General features: G+C 37.4%; 3 protein-coding genes across 3 annotated transcripts; all 3 read left to right on the top strand.

The window, feature by feature from the left end:
- The first annotated feature begins 1,168 nt into the window (after nucleotides 1-1,168).
- slc25a34 (solute carrier family 25 member 34) lies at nucleotides 1,169-8,306 on the top strand. Its single transcript, XM_032549822.1, has 6 exons — nucleotides 1,169-1,315; nucleotides 1,778-2,557; nucleotides 5,063-5,128; nucleotides 5,863-6,015; nucleotides 7,250-7,384; nucleotides 7,484-8,306. The coding sequence occupies exons 2-6, from the start codon at nucleotides 2,084-2,086 to the stop codon at nucleotides 7,652-7,654; spliced, it is 999 nt and encodes a 332-aa protein (XP_032405713.1). The 5' UTR covers nucleotides 1,169-1,315; nucleotides 1,778-2,083; the 3' UTR covers nucleotides 7,655-8,306.
- A 122-nt stretch (nucleotides 8,307-8,428) lies between these two features.
- On the top strand, nucleotides 8,429-14,550 carry LOC116710664 (transmembrane protein 82-like). Its single transcript, XM_032549823.1, has 5 exons — nucleotides 8,429-9,869; nucleotides 9,940-10,132; nucleotides 11,144-11,561; nucleotides 12,185-12,369; nucleotides 12,455-14,550. Exons 1-5 carry the CDS (start codon nucleotides 9,838-9,840, stop codon nucleotides 12,518-12,520), a joined length of 894 nt encoding a protein of 297 aa, XP_032405714.1. The 5' UTR covers nucleotides 8,429-9,837; the 3' UTR covers nucleotides 12,521-14,550.
- Nucleotides 14,551-15,249: 699 nt separating this feature from the next.
- Nucleotides 15,250-21,491, top strand: fblim1 (filamin binding LIM protein 1). The gene is made up of 9 exons (XM_032549821.1): nucleotides 15,250-15,348; nucleotides 15,608-15,870; nucleotides 16,045-16,400; nucleotides 17,738-17,886; nucleotides 18,702-18,795; nucleotides 18,876-19,045; nucleotides 19,820-19,998; nucleotides 20,481-20,601; nucleotides 20,711-21,491. Exons 3-9 carry the CDS (start codon nucleotides 16,073-16,075, stop codon nucleotides 20,819-20,821), a joined length of 1,152 nt encoding a protein of 383 aa, XP_032405712.1. The 5' UTR covers nucleotides 15,250-15,348; nucleotides 15,608-15,870; nucleotides 16,045-16,072; the 3' UTR covers nucleotides 20,822-21,491.
- Nucleotides 21,492-23,005: the final 1,514 nt, after the last annotated feature.

Raw genomic sequence — 23,005 nt, 5'->3', positions numbered from 1 at the left:
TGCCAACTGATGATGGTAAGCTTAAAACATCCTTTGGCCAGTAGCTCCATGTTCTTTCTGCAAAAAATAAAATACTATACTTGAGTATTGTTTATAGTCATAAAAATTTCAGAAATATTATTACAGCTCACCTTATATGGGCCTATGACACTTGTATAAAGCGCAATGTTTGTGAAATATGCACTCATTAAGAAGAAATTATAAAATTTTGGAAAAAAAAACAAACATCTGTGCCCTCATCTTCAACCCGGCCCCCAAAATTTGGCTCCTTCCCCTGTCAGCTCTTTCTAAAGACTTTCTGATCCCCCATGCTTTAAACTTGAAGAAGAAAAACACCAACAAACACAATAACTTCATAATATTCAAGAACAGTTTTTAATACCCGAGTATTGTTTTTATTTGTAAATACTTCTAAATTCCAATATATTATTACAACTCACCTTATATGGGTGGACCTAAAACATAAAGTACAATGTTTGCAAAACACACATTCATTAAAAAAAAAGAAAAAAATATTTAAAACTAAAAAAAATAAATCTGGTGGGGTCCCTCAAAAAAATTGGCGCCCTGGGGTTGTGCCTCTGAAAGCCCTTTCTAAAGTCTGGCTCAGGCGCCAAGTGTTTTCAACTTGACCATTTTATTTCTCATGACAAAAAGTCTGGATGTCTCTGGTCTCCTGCTTGCGCTGAGGGAAGTAGCGACATCTAGCGGCTGCTTTACACGCTACAGGAAGTATGGAGAAAGATGAGTCATCTAAACTTCAAGCATTCAGATCAAGTTTCATCACAAATGCTTTCAAGCTTTGAAAACATGTTTCAAAATTAGCTAAAGGAATAAAAGAAATCCGCAAATCACTAGATTAGAATAGAAAGAAGCCAATTCAGGGAAAGAAGTACATAAAATGCAGCTAAATAAAACGAGTTAATTTGTTTGTTTTGCTGGTGGGATTATCCAGATTACTCTGTTGGGAGCGGGTTTCTCCTGGTATTGACACTGACCTGACCGACTCTGCCCTGCTTTCTCCTCACCCACAAGCTAACCTTTTACCCAGAGAGCTCCGATAGGAGCAGCGCCGGGGCCGAGCGCCGCTCCGGCCCCTGATTCGTGCAGCTCGGGGCCAGCGGTGATGTGGCGGGCTGCGCCGGGCCTGCATTGGCTGTGGCGTGGGGGGCAGAGGGAGGAGCCTGTAACAATGAATGTGCTGAGGACACATGTTTACAATGAGACGAGGAAGAATGGAGCTGCAGACTGAAGTCTGTGGGGCTCAGAGGAAAGTCAGCACACACAGGAGATAAGTGGTATCTCATACCGGCAGGTAAATCTACTTCCGGCCAGTTTTACTGTTGTTGTAGATGTTTGAGCATTCTGTTGAGCTACTGTTCAGAAAGTCAAACAGATGAAAGCGTTTTGATCTGAGCAGAAATCTTACCAAGTGTTCTAGTTTAAATATTTTGGTACACTTGGAATAGGACACTATATACTGCTAGTAACTTTTCAGCAAGATGCAGAAGCTTGTTTTGAGTAAATATGTCCATAATATAGATAAATAATTACTAGTTCCACTGGCAGATTATTTCACCTACAGTAAGACATTTTCCCCATGTTATAAGTTAAATAATCTTCCAGTGAAACTAATAGTTTTCTAGTAAAACAAGCTCTTATATCTTGGTGAAAAGTTGCTTGCAAGTCAGTTTGGTCCTATTTCAAGTTTACTAGAAACTAGACCACAAATCCTCAGATTTTTGTGTTTTTTCAGTGTGAATATTTGTCATTTCAGGAGGATTTTCCGTCATCCTCGATGTGGTGGGAAAAAGTGAAGCTTCGACCTTGGGCTTTTTGTAAACCAGCCAAAACTCAGACATGAGAAGTGTTCACTTAATAATGAATACTTTCGATTGGAGGTGGCGGCTCCTGAGTGTGCACTCCCAGACCAGGAAGTGAAGAAGAGTGAGACAGAGAGGGCAGCAGAGTGGCGCAGTATCGTTCTGTAACAGACACAAACATGCAAAGCGGACAATAATTCATCCCTGCAGCTGATAAACTGCAACCTCCTCTTCCTCTGCACTGAATAGACCACTCAGGGATGACCAGCGCCCAGCTGCTGGAAACTTCCCCCAAAGAGTCGGCATTCTCCCACAGGATGGCTTCTCCTGCCGTCCCCCGCAGTGTTTTGGGGCCCCCTCCGGCCGTCTGGCCCCCTCTGGACTTTGCGCTGGGTGCTCTGGCCTGCTGTGCGGCCTGCGTGTTCACCAATCCGTTGGAGGTCGTGAAGACGCGTCTGCAGCTTCAGGGGGAGCTCCGCGCTCGGGGGTCCTACCAGATCCACTACAGAGGGGTCCTGCAGGCCCTCTGGGTGGTGGGCCGCACAGATGGGCTCCGGGGCCTCCAGAAAGGGCTCTCGGCGGGGCTCATCTACCAGGCCGTGATGAACGGAGTGAGGCTGGGCTCATACTCCTGCTGTGACTCTCTGGGCATCACCGCGTTTCATGGCGGCAGCCTGCTGTCAGGGGCCGGGGCCGGGGCCCTGGGGGCCCTCATCGCCTCTCCTGCCTATCTGGTTAGTAGATCCAGGTTCAAAAATACTTTATTGATCCTAAAGGGAAATTAAATGTTGTTGCCACTCATATTAATTCAAAATTCTTCAAAGATTTGTTGTAGATGGCGATGGCTGTGAGCAGGAAGGATCTCCTGTAGCAGTCTGTATTACAGCAAATTTGAAGAAACCTCTGACTAAAAGCACTCTCTCTAAGACAGAGAACTTCATCCTGTATAAAGATTCAAACTGCTGTGCTTCTCTGCAGCCTTTTATGGGTCGACAGAGTGAGGTTTTGCAGGGTTAAAACCATAAAGGAAAATCAGCCAACATGAGAGAAAATGTAAAACAATTGGATTGTTCTGGTTTTGTTTTATAATCTTTATTTTTTTATTTGGTCATCCCAAATATTTGGAGATATTCTAAGAGAGGGGTGTCAAATAAATGTTCACTTTGGGCCACATCAGTTTCATGAATGGCCTAAAGCGCTGGTTGTGCCAGAATGTATTGATAAAACTGATTACAAAACCACTAAAATATTAATAAATAGATTTCTTTGTATCCATTAAGTGCTAATTAAAATTAAATAACATTGAACATCCAGGATTTCGGGATTGTTTTTGGGAATCACTGAGATTTAGTGATGCTAATTTAGAAATATTTGCAAGAAAACTTTCTGTATTTGCGCTCAAGTGACGTTAAATGTGACTTTTTATTATTCATCTATAATTTAGCTACAATTTTAAATACTTCAATAAATTTGGACCAGAAAATTTAATTAAAATATTTTTACTCTTTAACATGCACTTAGATAATATCTCTATGTACTGTATATAATAATAATAATAATAATAATAATAATAATAATAATAATAATAAAAATAATAATAATCATTACTATGTGTTTGAGAAATCATAGGCACTTATAAAAATGTTGATACAGTTTCAAAATGATTTCTTGTATCTAATCAATACAATAGATATTAATTTGATGAATTATTTGTTGGGTAGTTGCAGGTTTCTTCTTGCTCTTTTTATGTTTCTCATGTGTGTAACGGAAAGTTAAAACTCATGTGCAAGACAGACAGAATCAACACGCATGTACATGTGGTAAAGAAAACCAAATTAGTTCATGAACAACTAAGATTGCAGACGCAGCTGAAAAAAACAGAGCGCTAAGAAAGACTTTGGTAAGTATCTATTCTCTGACAGGAATAGACGACAGCCTCCATAAATATGGACATTAATGGTAAAAACATGTGCAGAGGTTTGTTTTCTAAACTTTTAGTTGCTTTAAATGTTTTAATTGTTGCTCCGACTGTAGACGGGGCCCGGTTCAGTCCAGTGGATACTTTCTTGCAGATATTTCCTCAGTTATGGAGATCAAAGCCTGTCAGCCGTGACTGAGACCAAAGTATGACATCATATTTTGGTCCATTTCAAAGCACGAAAAATACAAACTTACTGTAGAAAACCACATTTCTGTCTGTGAATATTCTAGGACTTTAATGTCAAAGCAGGACGTCACATTTGGACACCTTAGCATGTAGCAATCTGCTTCTTTTGGGTCTAATTATGATAACAAATAACTAGATTTTCTTACTTTTTTATTTTCAGCTGTGACGCTGAAAATAAAGCTCTACAGCTGAAACCCGATCCTGTTGGCTAATATGATCTTCTCCAGTGTTGTGTTGCTTGTTTTTACATGTTGGGTTAGCTGCAGGATCAGTAGAAATACCGCTAAAAAAGGTTTTGTGATGCTAGAAATAATTCTTTGAAAGCTGGATGTGCAGTTGAGGAATGACTCTGCATGGACCGACTTGTTGCTACTTTTGTTTTTAACAACTTGACACAATAACACCAATTGTTTAGCTGCATATTTTAGCAGAAAAAAAAAGACCGAATACAACTTATATATTATATATTGGTGTTGGTCTCTCCTTTTGACCGAGAAAACCAAAACAAGAGTTGTCCGCTCAGGTCTTCTCAGATGTCTTTGTTCTATTTGTGTCCCAGTAGAGCAGCTCTGTCTGAATGTGTTTGTTTGATGAGTCTTAAATTACATTTACTGTAAGGGAGTATTTAATATAACCCAACCTGTCCTCTTTCATCTGCTCCGTTTGTGTTACGAGTATTTTTCTGATCGATTTGCTGTTCCTCTGCTTCAGCTTTTACTTCATGCATTCTGAGCCACCAAACATTTTGCACCGTCATGGAAAGACGATACCGTTTGTGTCCAGCTCACTAAATTGTACATCTCTTCTTTTTCTGCCACAAGACATGCGTGCCGCAGCCCCATCTGGGTCCTACTGTAAACACACGAAGTGAGGAGTTTTACAGTCGTCCACACTCTGTATTTAAGAGACTATTTTAATGTTTTGTGGCCTGCGGCTCATTTGTCTCTGTCAGCTTGTTTGTTTTGTTCCTGTGAAGGTGTGTGTAACATACAGGCCTTTATTCTGTCTGCACTTCAGTAATTGTCAGAGAAATAAAGACGTTTAAGACTTTGCACCGCGTTTTTCTGCACAGGTGAAGACTCACCTGCAAGCTCAGACTGTGGATGCAATCGCTGTTGGTCATCAACATAACCATCTGGTAAGAAAAATATCAGAGCATTGTGTTTATAAATGTTTGTCATAAAAAACTTCATTAGGTTTTTCATAGAGGTACAAGCTTTGAATATAACAGAACTAATTTTAAACAAATTTGAATAATAAACTGAACTTAAACTGGAGTATATGCATGTTTGGATTAAAATTATTTTATTGTTTAAAGTGCCTTTACATGACTGCACTGTAAAAAAAGTATGGTAATTGATGGTAAAATACCAGCAGCTGTGTTTGCCAGAATTTTCTGTAAATACAAATTTTACCATATAAATATGTAAATATGATCAAATCTGTTAAATTCTGGCAATCACAGCGGCCGGTATTTTACCGTAAATTAGAGACATTTTTTTATTTTCTTTTTTTACAGTGTAGTGTTGTTGAATTTAACATTTTATTCTGAATGAATCTATATAACAGAGTTTCTGAAATAAATGACCAAATATATTGAACTTTTTCATGATATCCTACTTAATTTTCATGTACTTGTAATTTAGCATAAAACTCAAATACCTTAAAATCATTACTGCTTCATTTAGTATGTTTTTATTTACATTGTCTCTCTAAGTCATTCTGTAATTTTCAGTGAAGTTAAAACAAAAGAAAATTGTGTTTCAACACTTTAATTAAAACGAAATAAAGACCAAATCTCTATAAGAGAGTAGAGATTGATTTAAATACAGGCTAAGAACGTCGTATTTCTAACCATTTCTTTTTCTTCAGGGTGTGTCTGATGCCTTTGTTACCATCTATAGAAGAGACGGTCTGTCTGGGCTGTGGAGGGGGGTAAACGGGGCAGTTCCTCGGGTCATGGTGGGGTCAGCAGCTCAGCTGGCGACCTTCACCTCCACCAAGGACTGGGTGTCACATTCTCAGGTACATAAAGTAAATTACCTGACATTTCTCCCCGTACATCTAAACGATTTAGCGAATTAGTCAAAATTAATCAACTAAATTTGTGTTTGATTAGTCATTAACTGGCTTATACAGGCTCAAAAAAAGGCCAAAAAAGAAAATCATATTCTAAAAAATATTTACATACATTTTGCATTTAAGATAAAAAAAAACAAAACATTGTATTTAAATATTTTCTATCCAGAACTTTTCAGGTGGTTGTTTTAGTTTCACCTGCTTCAAATTTTGTAAAAAAAAAGAATTTAAGAAATCTACTATTAAGCACCTTTTGTTATCCATTTATTAATTGGTTAATCCAAAAATAACAATGAACTGATCAACTCTGCATTCAGGTTAAGCAAAAAGGGCTGGAATATTTTTTTTAGCTGCAGATTCATCCTTTGCTACAAATCAACTGATATATAAATATATATAAATACAGCTCTGGAAAAAATAATAGGCCACTTAAAATGATCAGTTTCTCTGATTTTACTTTTTATAGCTATATGTTTTGGTAAAATTAAAATTTTTATTTTGTTCTATGAACTACTGACAACATGTCTCTGATGTTACAAGCAAAAAATTTGTTTTCATTTGCTGAACAGGAGAAAATGTCAAAATAACAAAAAAGATGCAATGCTTTCATACCTGAAATAATGCAAAGAAAACAAATTCATATTCATTTAGAAACAGCAATACTAATGTTTTAACTCAGGAAGAGTTCAGAAATCAATATTTGGTAGAAAAACCAGGAGGTTTTCCATGGGTTCAGTGGAGAGGACTCTTAATATTTTCATTTTTTAAAAGAACTATTTGTTCCTTGCCATCTTCTAATGTATTTTTAATATTACATAAAAAGGTTTAAATGCAAAATTTGCAAAATGTTCCAATTTATTTGATCTATTTCACTGATTTAAGATTTAATCCCTGACTGAAGCTTGTTGAATTCCCGCGGTCCAATTTATTTTTCAGCTCATGTTTTTATGCATCTAATTTTATTTTTTCACATTTATCTCAGACGGATCCTCTTATCTTTGTTTTATTAGATAAGAGTTTATCTAATAATGTGCAAGTGTTGGCCGTCATCATTACTTGTTGTAAATAAATTTCCCTTTTTGGATCTAAATAAGCGAATTGATTGATTGATTGATTGATATCAATAACTGAATCAGGCGTTAGTTGCATTCTTCTCACCAGTTTCCTCCTCTCGTTGCAGTGGTTTCGTGCCAACGCTTGGCTGACGGCGCTGATCGCTGCTTCCATCAGTGGCGTTGCCGTGGCGATCACCATGACTCCGTTCGACGTGATCAGCACGCGCCTCTACAACCAGCCAGTTGACGAGTTTCGCAAAGTGAGTTTGGACGATCTCTCCGAAGATGTCTGTGTGTTTTTAGGGTGAACTCTTCCAAAGGTCAAAGGGGAACTTACAGGGTTGCGATCTGCTCCGCAGGGCCGCCTGTACCACGGCTTCACCGACTGTTTGCTCAAAGTGTGCCAAGCCGAGGGCCTCCTGGGGCTGTATAAAGGCATGGGCCCCGTGTTCCTGCGGCTGGCCCCGCACACGGTGCTCAGCATGCTGTTCTGGGACCTGATGAGGCAACAAGCCGTCAAAGACAAATAGAGAAAAACTCTGAGCTGAAGGACAGGAGCCTCTGGGACGTGAGAGGGACTGTGTCACCAAGTGACTCTGAATTTCATCCAAAACTTGACATTTCTGCTGCTTTCTGATTGTTTTTAACCAACGAAAGATGAATTCATTCATGAGGGGATGATGGCTCATCGGCTGCAAGGAGAGAAGCTCAGGATATTTGCACAAATACTGATGATCAAACAAAGCCGGTAGCAGAATGTCCATCATTATTTGTTCCTCTAGGTTCTCAGACTAGCATCTTTTAGCATTAGCTGCACATCTGATGTGGAAGACGATCAAACTCTATACAACACTTAATTAAGAGTTTAATGATGAATATAAACCCATTGATCAGGTTTTACAAAGAATGGCTTCTTGCTCACAGAGAAGGTTGAGTGGAAGGAAAAAGTCTGGCTAAAACTCAAACTGTTTTTCATCACATGCACTTCTGTGTTTGTCAGATTTCCATGTGTTTTCCTCTTGCCTTATTGTTTATTGTTTGTTTATTCCTGCAAGAAGAAGGATCCTGCAAAGCAGAGGATCTAATTTCCTTCAAAGTTTTTAACACTGGCAACTCCAGGCCCTTTAACTGTTGTAAGTAATCATAATAAACATATTGTTTTGTAAATATTACCAAAAATGATATTGGGTTTTGTCTTTTGAATACACCTGGGAGCAAAAACAGTTTCATTATTCTTCCTTTCAGATGTAATTACCCAGAACCTTCAGTCTCTTCACTATTCATATTTTGATCGCCAATCTTGATTATTACATAAAGTCTGCTAACACTGACAGCGCTGTCCAATGTGAGCCAAAAGGAGGCAAAAATAAAAAAATAGAATAGAATAGAAATAGCCTTTAATGCTCAGGTGCACCAACAGTGAAGTGACAGGCAATCAAAACATGTTGATTCACAAAAAGATAAAAATTAACAACATATTGCACAACAAGGACAAAATTATAAAAAAAATACTCTGCAGTTAATGTAAATAACATTCTGATAGGGATAGGTAGGATAATTTAAAAAATGTACAAAATCTGCATGTTTATCTGTGTATAAAAACACAAAAAAACAATTTACAAGACGTGAAAATAATTGTCCAAACATCAAAGATGTGCTAATTTCAGCCTACAGTATTTTTAAGACTTGTGATTGTTACAGATGAAAAAACTGGTTGAACTCAGAGGATTAAATATATTTTTTGTTTAGAAACAGAAACAATATTTTTAAATCACTGTGTCCCCTTCCTCCTGCTTTCAGTTTTATAATTTAAAATATAGTTATTGTGGTTGTGATGAGATGCTTTGTTTTACTTAAATAGGTATGAATACTTTAGTTTAAATTGGGATGAAAAATGATGAGAATGCTCTGAAAAGTTCAGAAAGCTCAGGGAAATATCAACAATGCATCTGACAGGGGAGGATTTCTGGGATAAATGTTGATTTGTGAAATTAGTTTTTATCTGGTAGATGTAATTAAACAACAGAGATTAATAATTATATCCAGAAAAATGTTCCTTAAGTGGAAATACATGAGAAGTTGCTGCTAAAAATAAATCAGGAAACTGATTGAATGAAAACTTACCTCACAGTGTTAAAAGATTTTTATTAGACATACGACAATAATTAAACATTTTAATGATAGGTGTCTAAAATATTAAAGACATTGTACAAATACTCAAAATCAGTTAAAAGATACTTTATTAAAACAATAAAATCAGATGTAAAACTCAGACCCCATTGTTCTCGTTGAAGAGTGTTTATTTGCTTAAAACAATCTTATCTTTTCAGGGGACTTTCAACCTTTTTCATTGAAATTTTTTAGAGTGACAACAGGAGTCAAGCTGTTTGACCTTTGACCGGCCAGAAGCTCGGCTCCTCAGCAGGAGAAACTCAATCAGAGAAACGTTTTGCTGGAGAGCGTTCTGACGGCATGAGTGGAAAATCCTCTTCTGAGTTTAAGAGCAACTAGGAGAAACATGAACATCTTTTATCCGTTCGTTTGGATCCTGGACATTTTCCAATGGACTCCTTTCGATTCAAATCCAGTTGATTGTTTTTTTAAAGGTGAGGCTGAAACGATTTCATTTCAACACTTTTTACTCTGATGTATTTTTCCTGTTTTTATTGTAGGACTGGTAGGAGCCTGTGGAGTTTCAGTCCTCTATAATCTGATGAGAGTTTGCAATTTCATTCAAGCATGCAGGTGAGTTTATTGTAGAAGCAAGGAAAACATTTAAAGTTTTGTTTAGTTATTTTGAATTTCCTTTGCTCAGTGATCCTGACACCGAAGGTGGAGACAGACGGAGGTCGTCTTCCTCTAGAAATCCTCTGAGGAGGAAATGGAGAGCGGCGGTCCAGTTCTGGTTTCTGACCGGCGTCCTCTCTCTGGTGGGCCGCAGGGTTTCCTCTCTCATCGTGCTGGAGTTTTCCCTCAGAGCCGTTTCTGCATTGGCCTCCGCCGGACAGGTAAGTTCACAAAATTCACCAAAAGCACAAACTAGAAAACTGTGGTACAATGGAGTGAAGAGTTAGGAGGGAAAATTACCCCTTAAAGTTGAATTAAACTTTCACCAAAGCTCAGACTCAACGCAGTAGGTTAGTACAGTATGAATATACTATGAGAATACACATTATCCCTGTAAAACTGAGTAAATTTAATCCTAATTTTCTACATTTGTGTACAAAATGCATGAAGAAAAAAAGGAACATTATTACACTGATTATTGAAATGTAATAAAATAATGGCTTTTTGGGAGTAAGTAAGAAAAATAACAGCAACAATTATTTCAAAAAGCATTTTAATGGATCCTGCTCTATTTGTCTTGTGACTATATCCCTGTAGTCATAAATATAGACTGTATTTTGATAGATGTTTCTCTTGTAGGCCAAAAATAAATCTATTGCACTGTTTTGGAAAAGAAGAGATTAGACATTTCCCCCTGGAAAGTTGGTAGCATAACAAACATACAGAGAAATTTGAGGAAGTTTGGATTTAATTTCATTTATTTATCAAAGAGGCTAATTGTGTAGGTGAGGAAAATTAAATACAAGATTTGTGTGACCCTGATAAATAATATTAAATAAAATAGTTGCTTAGAGAGAGAAAGAGAGACACAGAGACAGATAACAAAGAATAACTAGACAAGAAATGAATATAATAAACTAGAATCAATAGAAAAACCAAAGAAAAGCAGAAACATGTCTGATCTAATCAAAGGAAAGGAATAAAGGAACACAGAAGTGAACAAAACCCAAAACCAACTCAAACAATCCCAGATTATAACAGAACCTACAAAACAACAACATTTACATTTAATCAGAAAAGTTTTTAAAGCACCAAAAATAACAAATGTATGAATGGCTCCTATTAAAAATTCAAATAAAATGATGTTTTTAAAAAGTAAAAACATTTTCCATGCTGTTTCTGGTTGCCTCACATTTGGACTCGTTTCCGGTCATGTTTCTGTCTGAGTCCAGGACGACGGGTCCAGAGGTCTGGAGCTGCTCCTGGTCCAGAGCCAGTTCTCTCTGGGCTGCAGCCTCACCTGCACTCTGGCCTTCATCCATCAGGGGGCGCTACACAGCTCCTTCGGCTTGCTCCTGGCCGCTGCGCTCAGCTGGGCATTTGCGAGCTACAGCAGCGGTCTGTGGCGCCATGTGGCCAGGCTGTTCCCGCTGCACAGGACCGATGGTTACTGTGGGAAGTGCATCAATCTCCTAACCTCTGGACACACCATGCTGGCCTCGCTGCAAAGAGTGGTTATCTTGGCCTTTGGTACAGCAGCTGTGGCTTCCACCACCACGGTTTACGAGCACTTCTTATCCCAGAAGGACGCGATGAAGTTCTGGACTCCACTCACTCTCTGCTACACCATGTTGGTGGCCTACAACCAAGGTGAAGCTGCTCAGAGCAGCTGATTAAAGCGATGATTTTCTAATCGTTGTCTGCGATCTGCAGCCACACGTGGCTCCTCACGTTGTCTCTCAATAACTTTAGCCAAAATAGTGTAGAACTGAGTAGTGTTTTTAAATATAAAGATAACTAAAAAGGGTAGGTTTTTTTTTGCCATTATTTAAAGTGTTTTCATCCAAAATCTGCATAAAATTTCCGCAGCAGAAAAATAGAAATTTTTCAGTCAAGGAAATGAATATATTCTCATGTTTTCTTCCTTCTAAACGTTCATATTTGGAATAAAATTTAGGTTAAATACAAAATAAACATTTAGTCAATTTTGATAAGTATTTTTTAAACGTTCTTGTAGATAAAACTACAAAGTCCTGAAGAAAACACAATGCAATCAGCAACTGAACAAACATTACACTTTGATTTAAAAAGTCATATACATCAAAGATGTAGGTCAGTTTTTTAATTCATTATGTTTCAAAAGCAACTCTAAAAATCTGTTTTTACTCTTGGTTTAAAGGAAATCAGTGTTTTGGCTGTTTTGCAGTTTTCTGGACGTTTGTTCCAGATTTGTGGTGCACAGAAGCTGCATGAATTTTTCTTTTAATTTACAGAGGAGCAACATCGGCTGAGCATCACAGAGACCCTGCTGCGGACCGTGGTGCTGCGACTGGGAGGCCTGCTGGTTCTCATGCTGGCAGTGGGAAACTGGACAGACGTTCTCCACATCCTCATCGCTTTTCTGGGAGAAGGAGTCTGTCTGCTGCCTTCTGAGGATCTGCTGCAGGCTGCGTTAAAGGTCCTTCCTGTCTTGGATTGTTAAACAGCTCCATTATGAGGAACCTAAAAATGACAGCTCAAACTTGTCTTGTTTGTTTTTTTAGGAAGAACGAGAACACAGCCAGGACAAACAGAGGACCTGCCACAGATCAAGGATGAGAATACAGTAGAAGATGGTTAGCAAACACACCGTCGTGAGTCAGAGGAACGGGCTGAATGTTTCTAGAAAGGCTCTGAATTTAGTTTTGAATTGGTGAGTGGTATTTGAAATACAGTTTGGGCAAGAAGGAGAAGGGGATAGTTGGTAGCCAAAAGGAAAACATTTCTGTTTTCTTTCAAGCTGAAAGAAAGATTGAAAATCTCTTATTTCTTATATCTTAGTCAAACTTCTTATGGAGATGCAAAAACTTATAAAATATTAAAAACGTTCTGAATGCATGAACCATTGGCTCGTGAAGCTCAACCTGTAATAATACCTTACAGAAAAATTTCAATGATGCCCAGATTTATTTTAGTAGAAGTCGTGACTTTTTTACACAATTCACCTTTGAATATTTCTGCAGAAAAAGAACATTTTTAAGCATCCTGTCAGTGAAGTCTCGCTCTACCTCCATGGTTCCCTGATTGCTCCCACATGTTATCAACTTTTTCTCTACTACATGAGCTCACAGGAAAACCTTTTAATCTTATTTCTTGCCCAGCATCTTGCAGGTCCAGAAGCTTTCATGAGAAACTTTCTCATAAAATAACAATTTCCAAGTTTTTTTAGCAATAAAATAACATGGGACAAAGGACTGTTCTGTCTTTCCAGGAGTAGCGGATATTACCGCAGCTCTGAATTATGCTACTGTACATTCAGTCGGTCAATTAATCTGTCATCATCGATCTGAGGCGAATTCTTCACCTTCCCAGGGAACAATCATTATCAGACGTACAAACAGATGTGGGGCTCCTTTTATAACTATGATTTATTTTCACTCAGAGATGAGAATCATTAAGAAACTAATGCAATCTAAGGCTGCAAGTCATGGTTATTGTAGCAATCAATTAATCAGGTTTAAAATAACTTCACATTCTGCAGATATTTCATTAAAGCCTTTTTTGTATAAAACTACAAGTACAACAAGAGAACCAGGTGAAGCTAAAGCTATGCCACTTTGGGTAGAAAATAATTACAGACAGGTATATTTTTTACTTAAATGCAAAATGTATATAATTTTTGTACCTTTTTTGGTTTAATTACTGCGCTGAGAATGTCGCTCTTTCAGAAATTGTTCTTTTAAAAGTCTGTATCCTCCAGTTGATGATTAATCAATGACTAAATTAGTTAATTATTTCAATAATCAATTCATTGCATTTCAGCAAAGTGTAAATCTGTTTCTGATTAAACAACTGTATGTTCCTACTTAAAAGAAATATGTGTAAGTAGCAATGAGGAGAAAATGTAAAGACTGATAATAATAATAATAATAATAATAAAGTATGGCACCATTTTCATTGGGTAGTGGCAGCTTCATGCTGCGTGGATCCTTTACTTCAGCAGGAACAGGCTGCAAAAGACTGGAGACTGGGACAGAGGTTCACCTTTTATCAGATCAGTGACCCTAACCACGTATCCATAGCTACGACAGAATAAAAAAACATGGCCTAGTCAAAGTCCACACCAAAATCCAACTGAGAATTTAGGGGCACAACTTTAAAATTGATGCTCTCCATCAACCAGTCTGAAATTTCAGTTTCATTTCTGTTTGCTACGTTTTGTACCGATCGCATTTGTTTTAAATAAATAAACTGAACGGACTTTAGAGAAAATGTTCGTTTAAGAAAAGAAACTGTATAAAGGATAGCAGACGAGCAACAGATTTGTTTACAAGGAAATGTTTCCCCTATACCAGAAGATTTTACTCCACAAATCCTTTGTAATTTTTTTAGGATTTTAGAAAGAGAAATATCCTTTATTTCGGTGCAACACAGCAAAGTGATAGAAAATCACACAAAGACAGAATATAAAATACAGAATAAAAACAGAATAAAGGGCAAAATCTTAACATTAATACTGTGTAGTTATGAAAAAACAGTGTGCAATAGAGTTGGTTGATTAAAAAATGTGCATGTCTCTGTCAGACCATTTACAATTAGTGAGAATAATTTCATAATCATACACTTTTGCTTCCAACAAATAAAGTCCTAAATTCTCTTTTACTGTTTCCTGTGAATCTTGTTTGTTTTTCTCCCTTTTGTTCATTTTAGTCTTTCCTGCGAGGTGAGGGAACAAAAAGCGGTGAAAAGCTACTCTGCTCTGACGGCAGGTCAGAAATGAAAAGTCAGGGTGCAGAAGGAGGTTCACAGGGTTTAATGAGGATTTGGGCTGGAAGGGGGCGGAGCCTGCGGGTCCTGGGATTGTATCATCCGTGGGCATGCTCCCTCCTGCAGCCGTGACATCACTGCAGCATTCCTTTCCACAGAGCTGGAACAACAGAGACCCCCATCACTCTCCTCATCGCCATCTCCTGTTAACCCTCTCTGCACGCCCCCAAATCTGCTCGGCTTCCAACATCCCTTTTTTAGCTTTGAAGGAGCGGAGTGGACGTCACAGACTTCTGAAAGTAGCCATAATATTTGCTGATCAGAAGCCCTGATATGACGGATTCAGTCCGGCGTTTTGATTGCTCCACACATCATTGCCTCTACTAACATGCCACAAAGCGCCGAGATGCTGACAACCAGGAAAAGTTTAAGTGTGTCAAATGGTGTGTCCCAAATTGGAGCTCTGCAGGGGCCAAAGGCTCCTAATGCCACAAGATACTGATAGTGAGTCAAGACCAAAAGTGATATAATGTGGGGGAAGGGAAGAAGGAAAGAGGGGGAAGAAGAAAAAAAGGAGGCAGACCCAATGAGGGAGGTAGTGAAAATAAGGTTAAGAGGACAATAAGGCAGAGCTGTACAGGAGAAACGAAACAGAGGACAGTCAGAGGTGCAAAGCTGCTCTGAACGCCAGGTACGGTCCAATCCGGATAGATAACAAAATGGGAGTTGGCTGTGTGTGTCTGCTCGTCCACGTCAGGGTGAAAAACCCTTTATGACACTGTAAAAACAGTGCTGTTGGTACAACTGCACGTTGCACAACTCTGTGGGGGTGTACATGCATCTGAGTGAGTGTATGACTGTTCCAGTGTTTGCCAAGTTTTCATAGTGGATGAATGTGTCATGGTTTTTTTCTTCTCTCTCTCTCTTTTTTTTTTACTGCACTTTGCCAGAGATTAGCTGTTCACTTTTTATGGTCAGAAGGGAGGCTGGATTGTCATTCAGCCAGAGAAAGGAGGAGGGGTCGGCAGACGGCAGAGCTGGGGAGGGGAGGGAGATAGAGGAGGAAAAAGGAGTGGCTTTCTGCAGATAGGCGCCCCTCTCCACCGGAGTAAAGTCTTCTCTCACAGGCAGCTCATGGGAGTGGAAATAAAACAGAAACTCTGATATCCAAACCAAAGAAGAAGACTTGACTTCACGCCTCCTTTTGTACCAGGTAAGTTGGAGCCAGATGATTGAGATTCCTTCCTCTGAACCATTCATTGTGTCTGATAAAAGCTGAAGGTGTGTGATTATTCCTCTCAGGAGGAAAGTGAACTGCCTCTTAATGCTGACTGAGGGCGTTAACGTGTCTCTCTCTCTGGGTAATGACCTCTGCTCTGTGCTGCAGTCAGGCTGTATGAGGGTTTCACTCAACCATGGCATCAGCAGCTCCCCAGAAAAGGATGGTCTCGTCCGTCTTCATCACGCTGTCGTCCCCTCACCGAGCCACCGTGACACAGCAGCAGCAGCAGCAGCAGCCAGCCCTCCACAGCCACAGCGGCCCAGACAGGCAGCACAGCGCTGCAGGTGATGACCTCTCCTCCCTCAGGCGGAGAGCAGCGGAGACATCACCCGCTAGCACTGACAGAAACTGGACCGGTGTGGGGCCCCGGGCCAAAGCGTCCGACCCTCAAAGTCAACCCCAACCTGCCTCAACAGGACCCACCAAAGCCGAGGTGCAGGAGAAAAACAGGAACTCTTCAGGTATTCATGACCGAGCTTGTTTTAAAGTGTTTGTTCCTCGTTTTCGGCCTTTATTGGATCCCGTGGTTTCACTCAGAAAGCTGCTTTGTAATTGCAGAGATTTCTAATCCAAACCTCCTCTGGTGTTCTACACAGAAAAGAGTCAATGGTGGAAAACATTTCAGACATTAATCAGAGCAGGGCTGTCCAAGCTTTCAGCCAAAATCTTCAAAAGTACAAGAAAAACAACAAAACTATAATCTGCATTACAAAAACACAAATATTACCAAATATTTTTGGTCTAGTTTCAATTGCAAATATTTTTGTACACTTGAAAAAAGACAAAACTAACTTACTGGTAACTTTTCTGCAAGATGTAGCAGCTTGTTTTAAGTATATAATTCTTAAATATTGATGACTTATAACAAGACATTTTTCCTATGTCTTTAATTAAGTAGTCAGCCAGTGAAATTGGTACAGTTTTATCAAAATTAAGCAATTATTCACTTAAAACAAACTGAAACGTTACTTTTAAGTTAGGTTTGTCTTATTTCAAGCGAACTAAGATATTTGCTAAATAAACTCAACCAAAAATATTTGGTAAGATTTTGTGTTTTGCAGTGAAGCAAATAAAGTAGACTTATTTACTTTTCTTTTTTTGTAGGAAAGGGATGTTATTTATCATAGATCCAACACTTTATTTGACTTTTGCTTTTCAAATTCTTTTCAGCTCTGTTGAATAAATTTATTCTGTTATGAAACAAAATTTAGCCGAGGTTAAGTAATTCTGAGTTTCAGGAAGTCTCAATGCTCTCTAATCTTAAATAACTGTAAAGTTCAAAAATCAAACTTCAAAATTTAAGACTTAAAATTGTATTAGTATTATTTTGTTTCCACATAAAATAAATAAAAAGAATTGTGCTCTAAAGGCAGAGACATAAATAAAACAACAGCATCAATAAAAATATGATGAATATTTAAATTTACAAATGTTCAAAAAAAAAAAAAAGCAAATAGTTAAAGAAATATTTTTGGGTGGTTTTATCTGTAACACTTTATTTAAAGTGTCATGTTTATAACAGCGTGTCATAAACATAAAGGATTCTTCATTAATGTTCATGAATGTTGTCATGAAGTGTCATTCAGTAAATAATTACATTTTTAATACAAAATTTCATTAAAAATCCATTATAAGCATCAACTATCCATCAAAAGTGTTATTATTTATCGAGTGACTTTTCATGACGACATTCATAAACGTTCATAAAGACTCCTTCATGTTTATGACAGTGTCATGTCAAATAAAACCATTTCTCCCATAAAGTAAATCTGAATATGTTGATTTCTCTCCCAAACAGAGCTTTCCCCTCCTCCTCCTCCTCCTCCTGACGTTCTACCTTCATCGTTCTCTAAAGATGCAGCTCTTCCTCCTCCTCCTCCTCCTCCGTCCCTGATCTCTCCCCTCCGTCCACAGAGTCCCGACCAGCTCCCAGTTTCCAACAAAGAGGTATCGCATCCCATTAAAACCTTGATTTTCACATCATAATTTACCATTCAGACACTGGTGGGATTTTTTTTTAAAGAACACATTAAACAACTTGCAAAGTCTAAGACACTCATTTCTTGTAGAAACAGCAAACTGAGAAGAAAATAAAAAATGAATTAAATTCCTCACAATAGCGTACTTCAAAACATTTTGTTCTATTATTGTCTGGACTAAATAAAATGTAACAAAAGATAAGGAAAAGGGAAGGGATCGCAACAGAAGATCCATTGTTTTACTGGTCAGTGTGTTTTTCTTTGAAAGTCTTCCTGCAATTTTCTTCATTGTCCAGATTTTTCCTGCACGCTTTCAGATGCACGAGATTTACAGTTACCTCGTCTACAGCTGCGGAGAATTTTACACATTTTACAGATTTAGAACAACGGAAGAGTTTACAGTTTGTTGGCATTTATATGTTGTCACCTTCCTAAAATAATGGCTTACGTAATTTTTTTTATTTTGCCAGAAGTGATAAAAAAAAAAAAACCCAATAAAATAAATAAATAAATAATAATTTTAAGAAATTATAATAAATAAATAAAATCACCACTCTTTCTTCCCAAAAGATATTTCAGGCCAAAAAAAAAAAAAAAAATCACTTTTGGCAAGAAAAAAGACTTAGGACATAATTTGACAATTTGGAGAGTCTTAAGAGGAAAATAAAAAAAAACTACACCAGGACAGATATTTGAGTCTCTATGTTGTTAATAAATTGTGTTTTTCAACTGTTGTTTTCAGTCTTAGTTTCCTTTTGCGTTAATTATTTATTACATTTTCAGGTGAAAGCATTTTCACCAACCAGAGGCTCAAAACATAATGAAGAAACTAACGGGATTCACAGAAACAGCCACGACGCCACCACAGAGAGCAAAGGTAGCAAGATTTCTATTTACACCTTCAGTTTAACATGAACCATCGTCTGATCTTAACTTTCAATATTTGCAACTGTGCAGATTTGTGTGGCTTCTGTCGGAAACCCATGACCCTTTCTGAACCTGCGATAGAAGCCCTGAACAGGATTTACCACGAGGGCTGCTTCCAGTGCAGATCCTGCCACGTTCCCCTGGCTGGGAAGCAGTACTACAACAAGGCAGGAATCCCTCTGTGTGAAGGCTGCTATCAGGTGGGTCAGCGCTCATTTACCTCCAAGAAAATAGATCAAGGTTAATTAGGGATGAGGATGAAGGAATCCATTTCTACTCTGCAAAAACACAAAATCACACCAAGAATTTGGTCTAGTTTCTGGGCAAATATCTAGCTTACAAGTAACTTTTCAGAGAGATTTTGGAGCCTGGTTTCAGTCAATACTGTCTTATTTTAACGTGGGAAAAATGTCTTATTAGTGAGATAATCTCCCGGCGGAAGTAGTAAATATTTTTCATCAATATTAAAAAGTCACAACAGCAAGAACAGGAGTCGATGGTGTTTCAATTCCAACACTTTTTCAAGCAGACGTTGTATCAAACACTCTGCTGGTCAGAGACAAGGAATTTAATTTTTATTTCTGAAAAAGCCGTCGAGGTCTAAAAAAAACTTTGAAAGACATTTATTACATTTTGGAGAACTATTGATCCAGATTTTAAAAATTCAAAAGAAAATTTCTTCCCCTAAAAAGAAAGTATGAGGTTAATAAGCTAATAAAACCTTTGTACGTTACTATACAATTAGGATAGAGAGTCGTACTTTTCTGTTTAAAAACTTTACCTTGTATTCTCCATCTTTGCTATTTGCTTTACCAGTCCTTTATAGTAAAAGTAATAAACAAACAAATAAATGCAAGTTATGGTTAACTTGCATTTAATTACAACTTATTAGGTTATTAATAGACCTAATAAGTTATAAAGACTTATTAGGTCTTGATGATTGAGTCAGTGCTGCATCTTTTTCTGTGTTTTAGGCCAGTTTGGAGCTGTGCTGGACGTGCGGGGAGATTATCACCGACCAGATAATCCGTGCAATAGAGCGAACGTACCATCCCTCCTGTTTCACCTGCACAACATGCAACCAGCAAATTGGAGCGCAAGCTTTTGCTCAGGGGGACGTTGGTGAAGTTTACTGCCTGCAGGACTACTACAGGTAAAAAAACAAACAATTACGTCAAGTGCTATTAGCAACAAGAATGTGTTGCAGGCCCTGTGGCGTTTTGTTTAAAATCCTTGTACCTTGTAAAAGCATTTTAAAGGTAGTGAAACATTTCAGTCTTTGAATGTTAAAAGCTGGAAGAGACAAACCCAAACGTCTGCCAAGGTGTTTACATAATGTATTGAATCAGGAGGAGTGAAGACTTGAAACATGTTGTTCAAAAACTTTTTACCTTCAATCTGACTGACCTTCAGTTTGATTATCATGAGGGAGAAAATCGAGGTTTTATTTTTCGTTTCCAGCTCAGAAGGTCTGAAAAGAAACTTATGCGAGTTTTGAAAAAGGATCACAATTACACATTACTTTGTGATGGATGTTTTAACTTACTACCATTTAATTATTTCAGTATGTAAAATATGACTTTTTCTCTCATTTACGCCACTTTTATGTTCTAATTTAAAACTATTTGTATACAGGAAATATGCTCCGATGTGTAGTGCCTGTGACCAGCTCATCATTCCTAAAGAAGATGGTACTGATAGCTACACTGTTGAGTGTCTGGGGCGCTCCTACCATGAGAACTGCTACAGATGTGAGGTACGTATTTACTCTGCAGACAGTCTCCTGAACGGACTTACTGACAAACATGTAAATAAGGCAGATGCACGTTATTCTGCAGCCGGCATGTCTTTCTTCTTCTCTGCAGGACTGTGGCATCCAGCTCTCCCCTGAACCAAACGAGCGCGGCTGCTATCCTTTGGAAGGGAAAATGTTGTGCAAAGCCTGCCATGTCAGCCTGGTTTCTGGGCAGCAGTAACATCACCTGTGCCCCCTGCAAGCAAGAGAAGACTGAGTGTTCAGCCCAACGATTCACATGTGCCTTCACAGGAAAGCATGCGTCACAATGCTTTCTTTGATATCGCATTTAATTACTTTCCAATATGTCAGGCTTTCAGAGAAATACAAATCAACTTTTCTTTTATACTTGATCATTTTGCACTCGAGATAAAAATGCGTTGAACATATTTATGCAACTGGCTTTGCAAAAACTATTTGTAACAAACTAGTAGAATCTGGATTTTTTAGCTTCGTACAACAAAAAATATATATATTTTAAGCATTTATAGAAAAATAAAGTAACATAATATATAGCCTGTTAAATTAGGTTCTAAGATACATGCATGGATTGGAAATGTTGCACACTCAGTATATAAATGTATTTAGTTCATAATCATGTAACAGGTTAAGACAAATCACAGATCAAAACAGCAGATAAAGAGAAAGAAAGATTCCTAAGTAAACAGGTCAGAGCCTGCATTATTCATCCTTATTTGTCAAATCTATTTCAACTTTTTCAATAAATGGATTTTATTTTTACAGTCTATATCTCAAAATGGCTTCTGGAATTACAGATCTTTTGAAATATGTCACAAAAAAAAAATAAAATAAATCTTTTTCTAAGAAAAACGGTTTTGCTGTTTTGATTTTTTTTAAACTATGACCAGTTGTAGACAAAACTTTTCCGTTATGGTATTTTCATAAATGCATGATTTTTGTTAGGTTTTATTTAAGCTTTCAAATATGGATAGACTGGCCAGCTTCAATAGCTGATATTTATATTGCTGTTCTGGCCGATAATCAGTTTTTAAAGATGTTACATGTATATTTTCTTCATCTTTAGAGTATTTATTGAGAAAGACAGACTTACAGGCACTGAAGGAGACGGGAAAGGGAAGTGGAGAATACTGGCAATGAACACAGGAGGAAGCAACGAGGGACGGGCAGAGAACAGAAATGCTCTGACAAGGAATGACGGAAAACAGGAGGATTAATTATTAGGAGGTGATTAGTGGCATGGAAATAAGGTGAGTCCAAAATCTGAATGTACACTGTGTTGGTAATGTGACAATGAATACTTAAGATTATAGAAAAACTAGCAAAGCAAAGCAAACAAACCCAAAACGGAGCACAACCCAGCATGAGAATCACTCAAAGTACCAAGCCAAAATTTGACAAGAAAGAGTGTTAACAGGAAAACAGGAAGTAAAGGGAACACAGCCTACCAAAATAAAACAGGAACTGAGATTCACAAAGACAGGCAGGGGAAGCCAGATTAGCTAAGATTATAAGAGTAAACAATAACTAAGATTAAATAGAAACCAGGATCTTACTGAGATTTTAATACGACTTAAAGCAATTACAAAAACACTCCAGGATGCAAGAGGAACACTTTTTTTGGGGAAAAGTGGTTCTTCTGCTTCAAATTTTATAATTATGTTTTTTTTATTATTATTTTAATCTTTAATATACCATAATTTGCACATAGCTTTATAGTTGCTGTTTGTCTAATTATATTGTTAAATATTTAATTAGATGTTATGATCAGTGTCTTTAAAAGCCTTTACAGAACATGTTGTACTTTTATTTTGGGTAAAAATATTTGAGGACAAATTTTTGGGGAACTCTGGCCACTTCTGATTAATAATAATCAAAGCTGGGTAGTAACTAGTTGCATTTACTCAGTTACATTTACTTGAGTAACTTACTGGAAAAAATTTAGAAGTATATTTACAACACTGTACTTTTGACTTTTACTTGAGTAATTTTATTATATTGAATAAAATTTCTGGATACTCTAGTCACTTCACTGAATGAAGAACAAGCTTGCTTTAACCAAAAATTCACCAGACACATACCTACAGTTTTAGTTAAAGTACCATAAGTTTTTAATCTTTGAATAAATTTATTTGGAAAAATTTTTTTTTTGCCTAAGTTTGTTGTTTTGTAATTATATTATTCATATAAATTATTGTCGTTTTGGTCTTTAAAATACTAGAATTTCCACATAACTTAAATTTTTGGTTGATGTAATTTTTAAACATTAAATGACTGATATTTTGATCAGTTACTGGGTACTTTAGTAGCCTTTTTACAAAATATTCTTTTAGTTTTATTTGAGTAATTTATTGGACGGACACATTTTACTTTTACTTGAGTAGAA

Source organism: Xiphophorus hellerii, chromosome 20 (genome assembly GCF_003331165.1).
Source record: "Xiphophorus hellerii strain 12219 chromosome 20, Xiphophorus_hellerii-4.1, whole genome shotgun sequence".
Lineage (NCBI taxonomy): Eukaryota > Metazoa > Chordata > Actinopteri > Cyprinodontiformes > Poeciliidae > Xiphophorus > Xiphophorus hellerii.
Note: the sequence above shows the minus strand (reverse complement) of the source record. Positions and strands in the feature narration are given on the sequence as shown.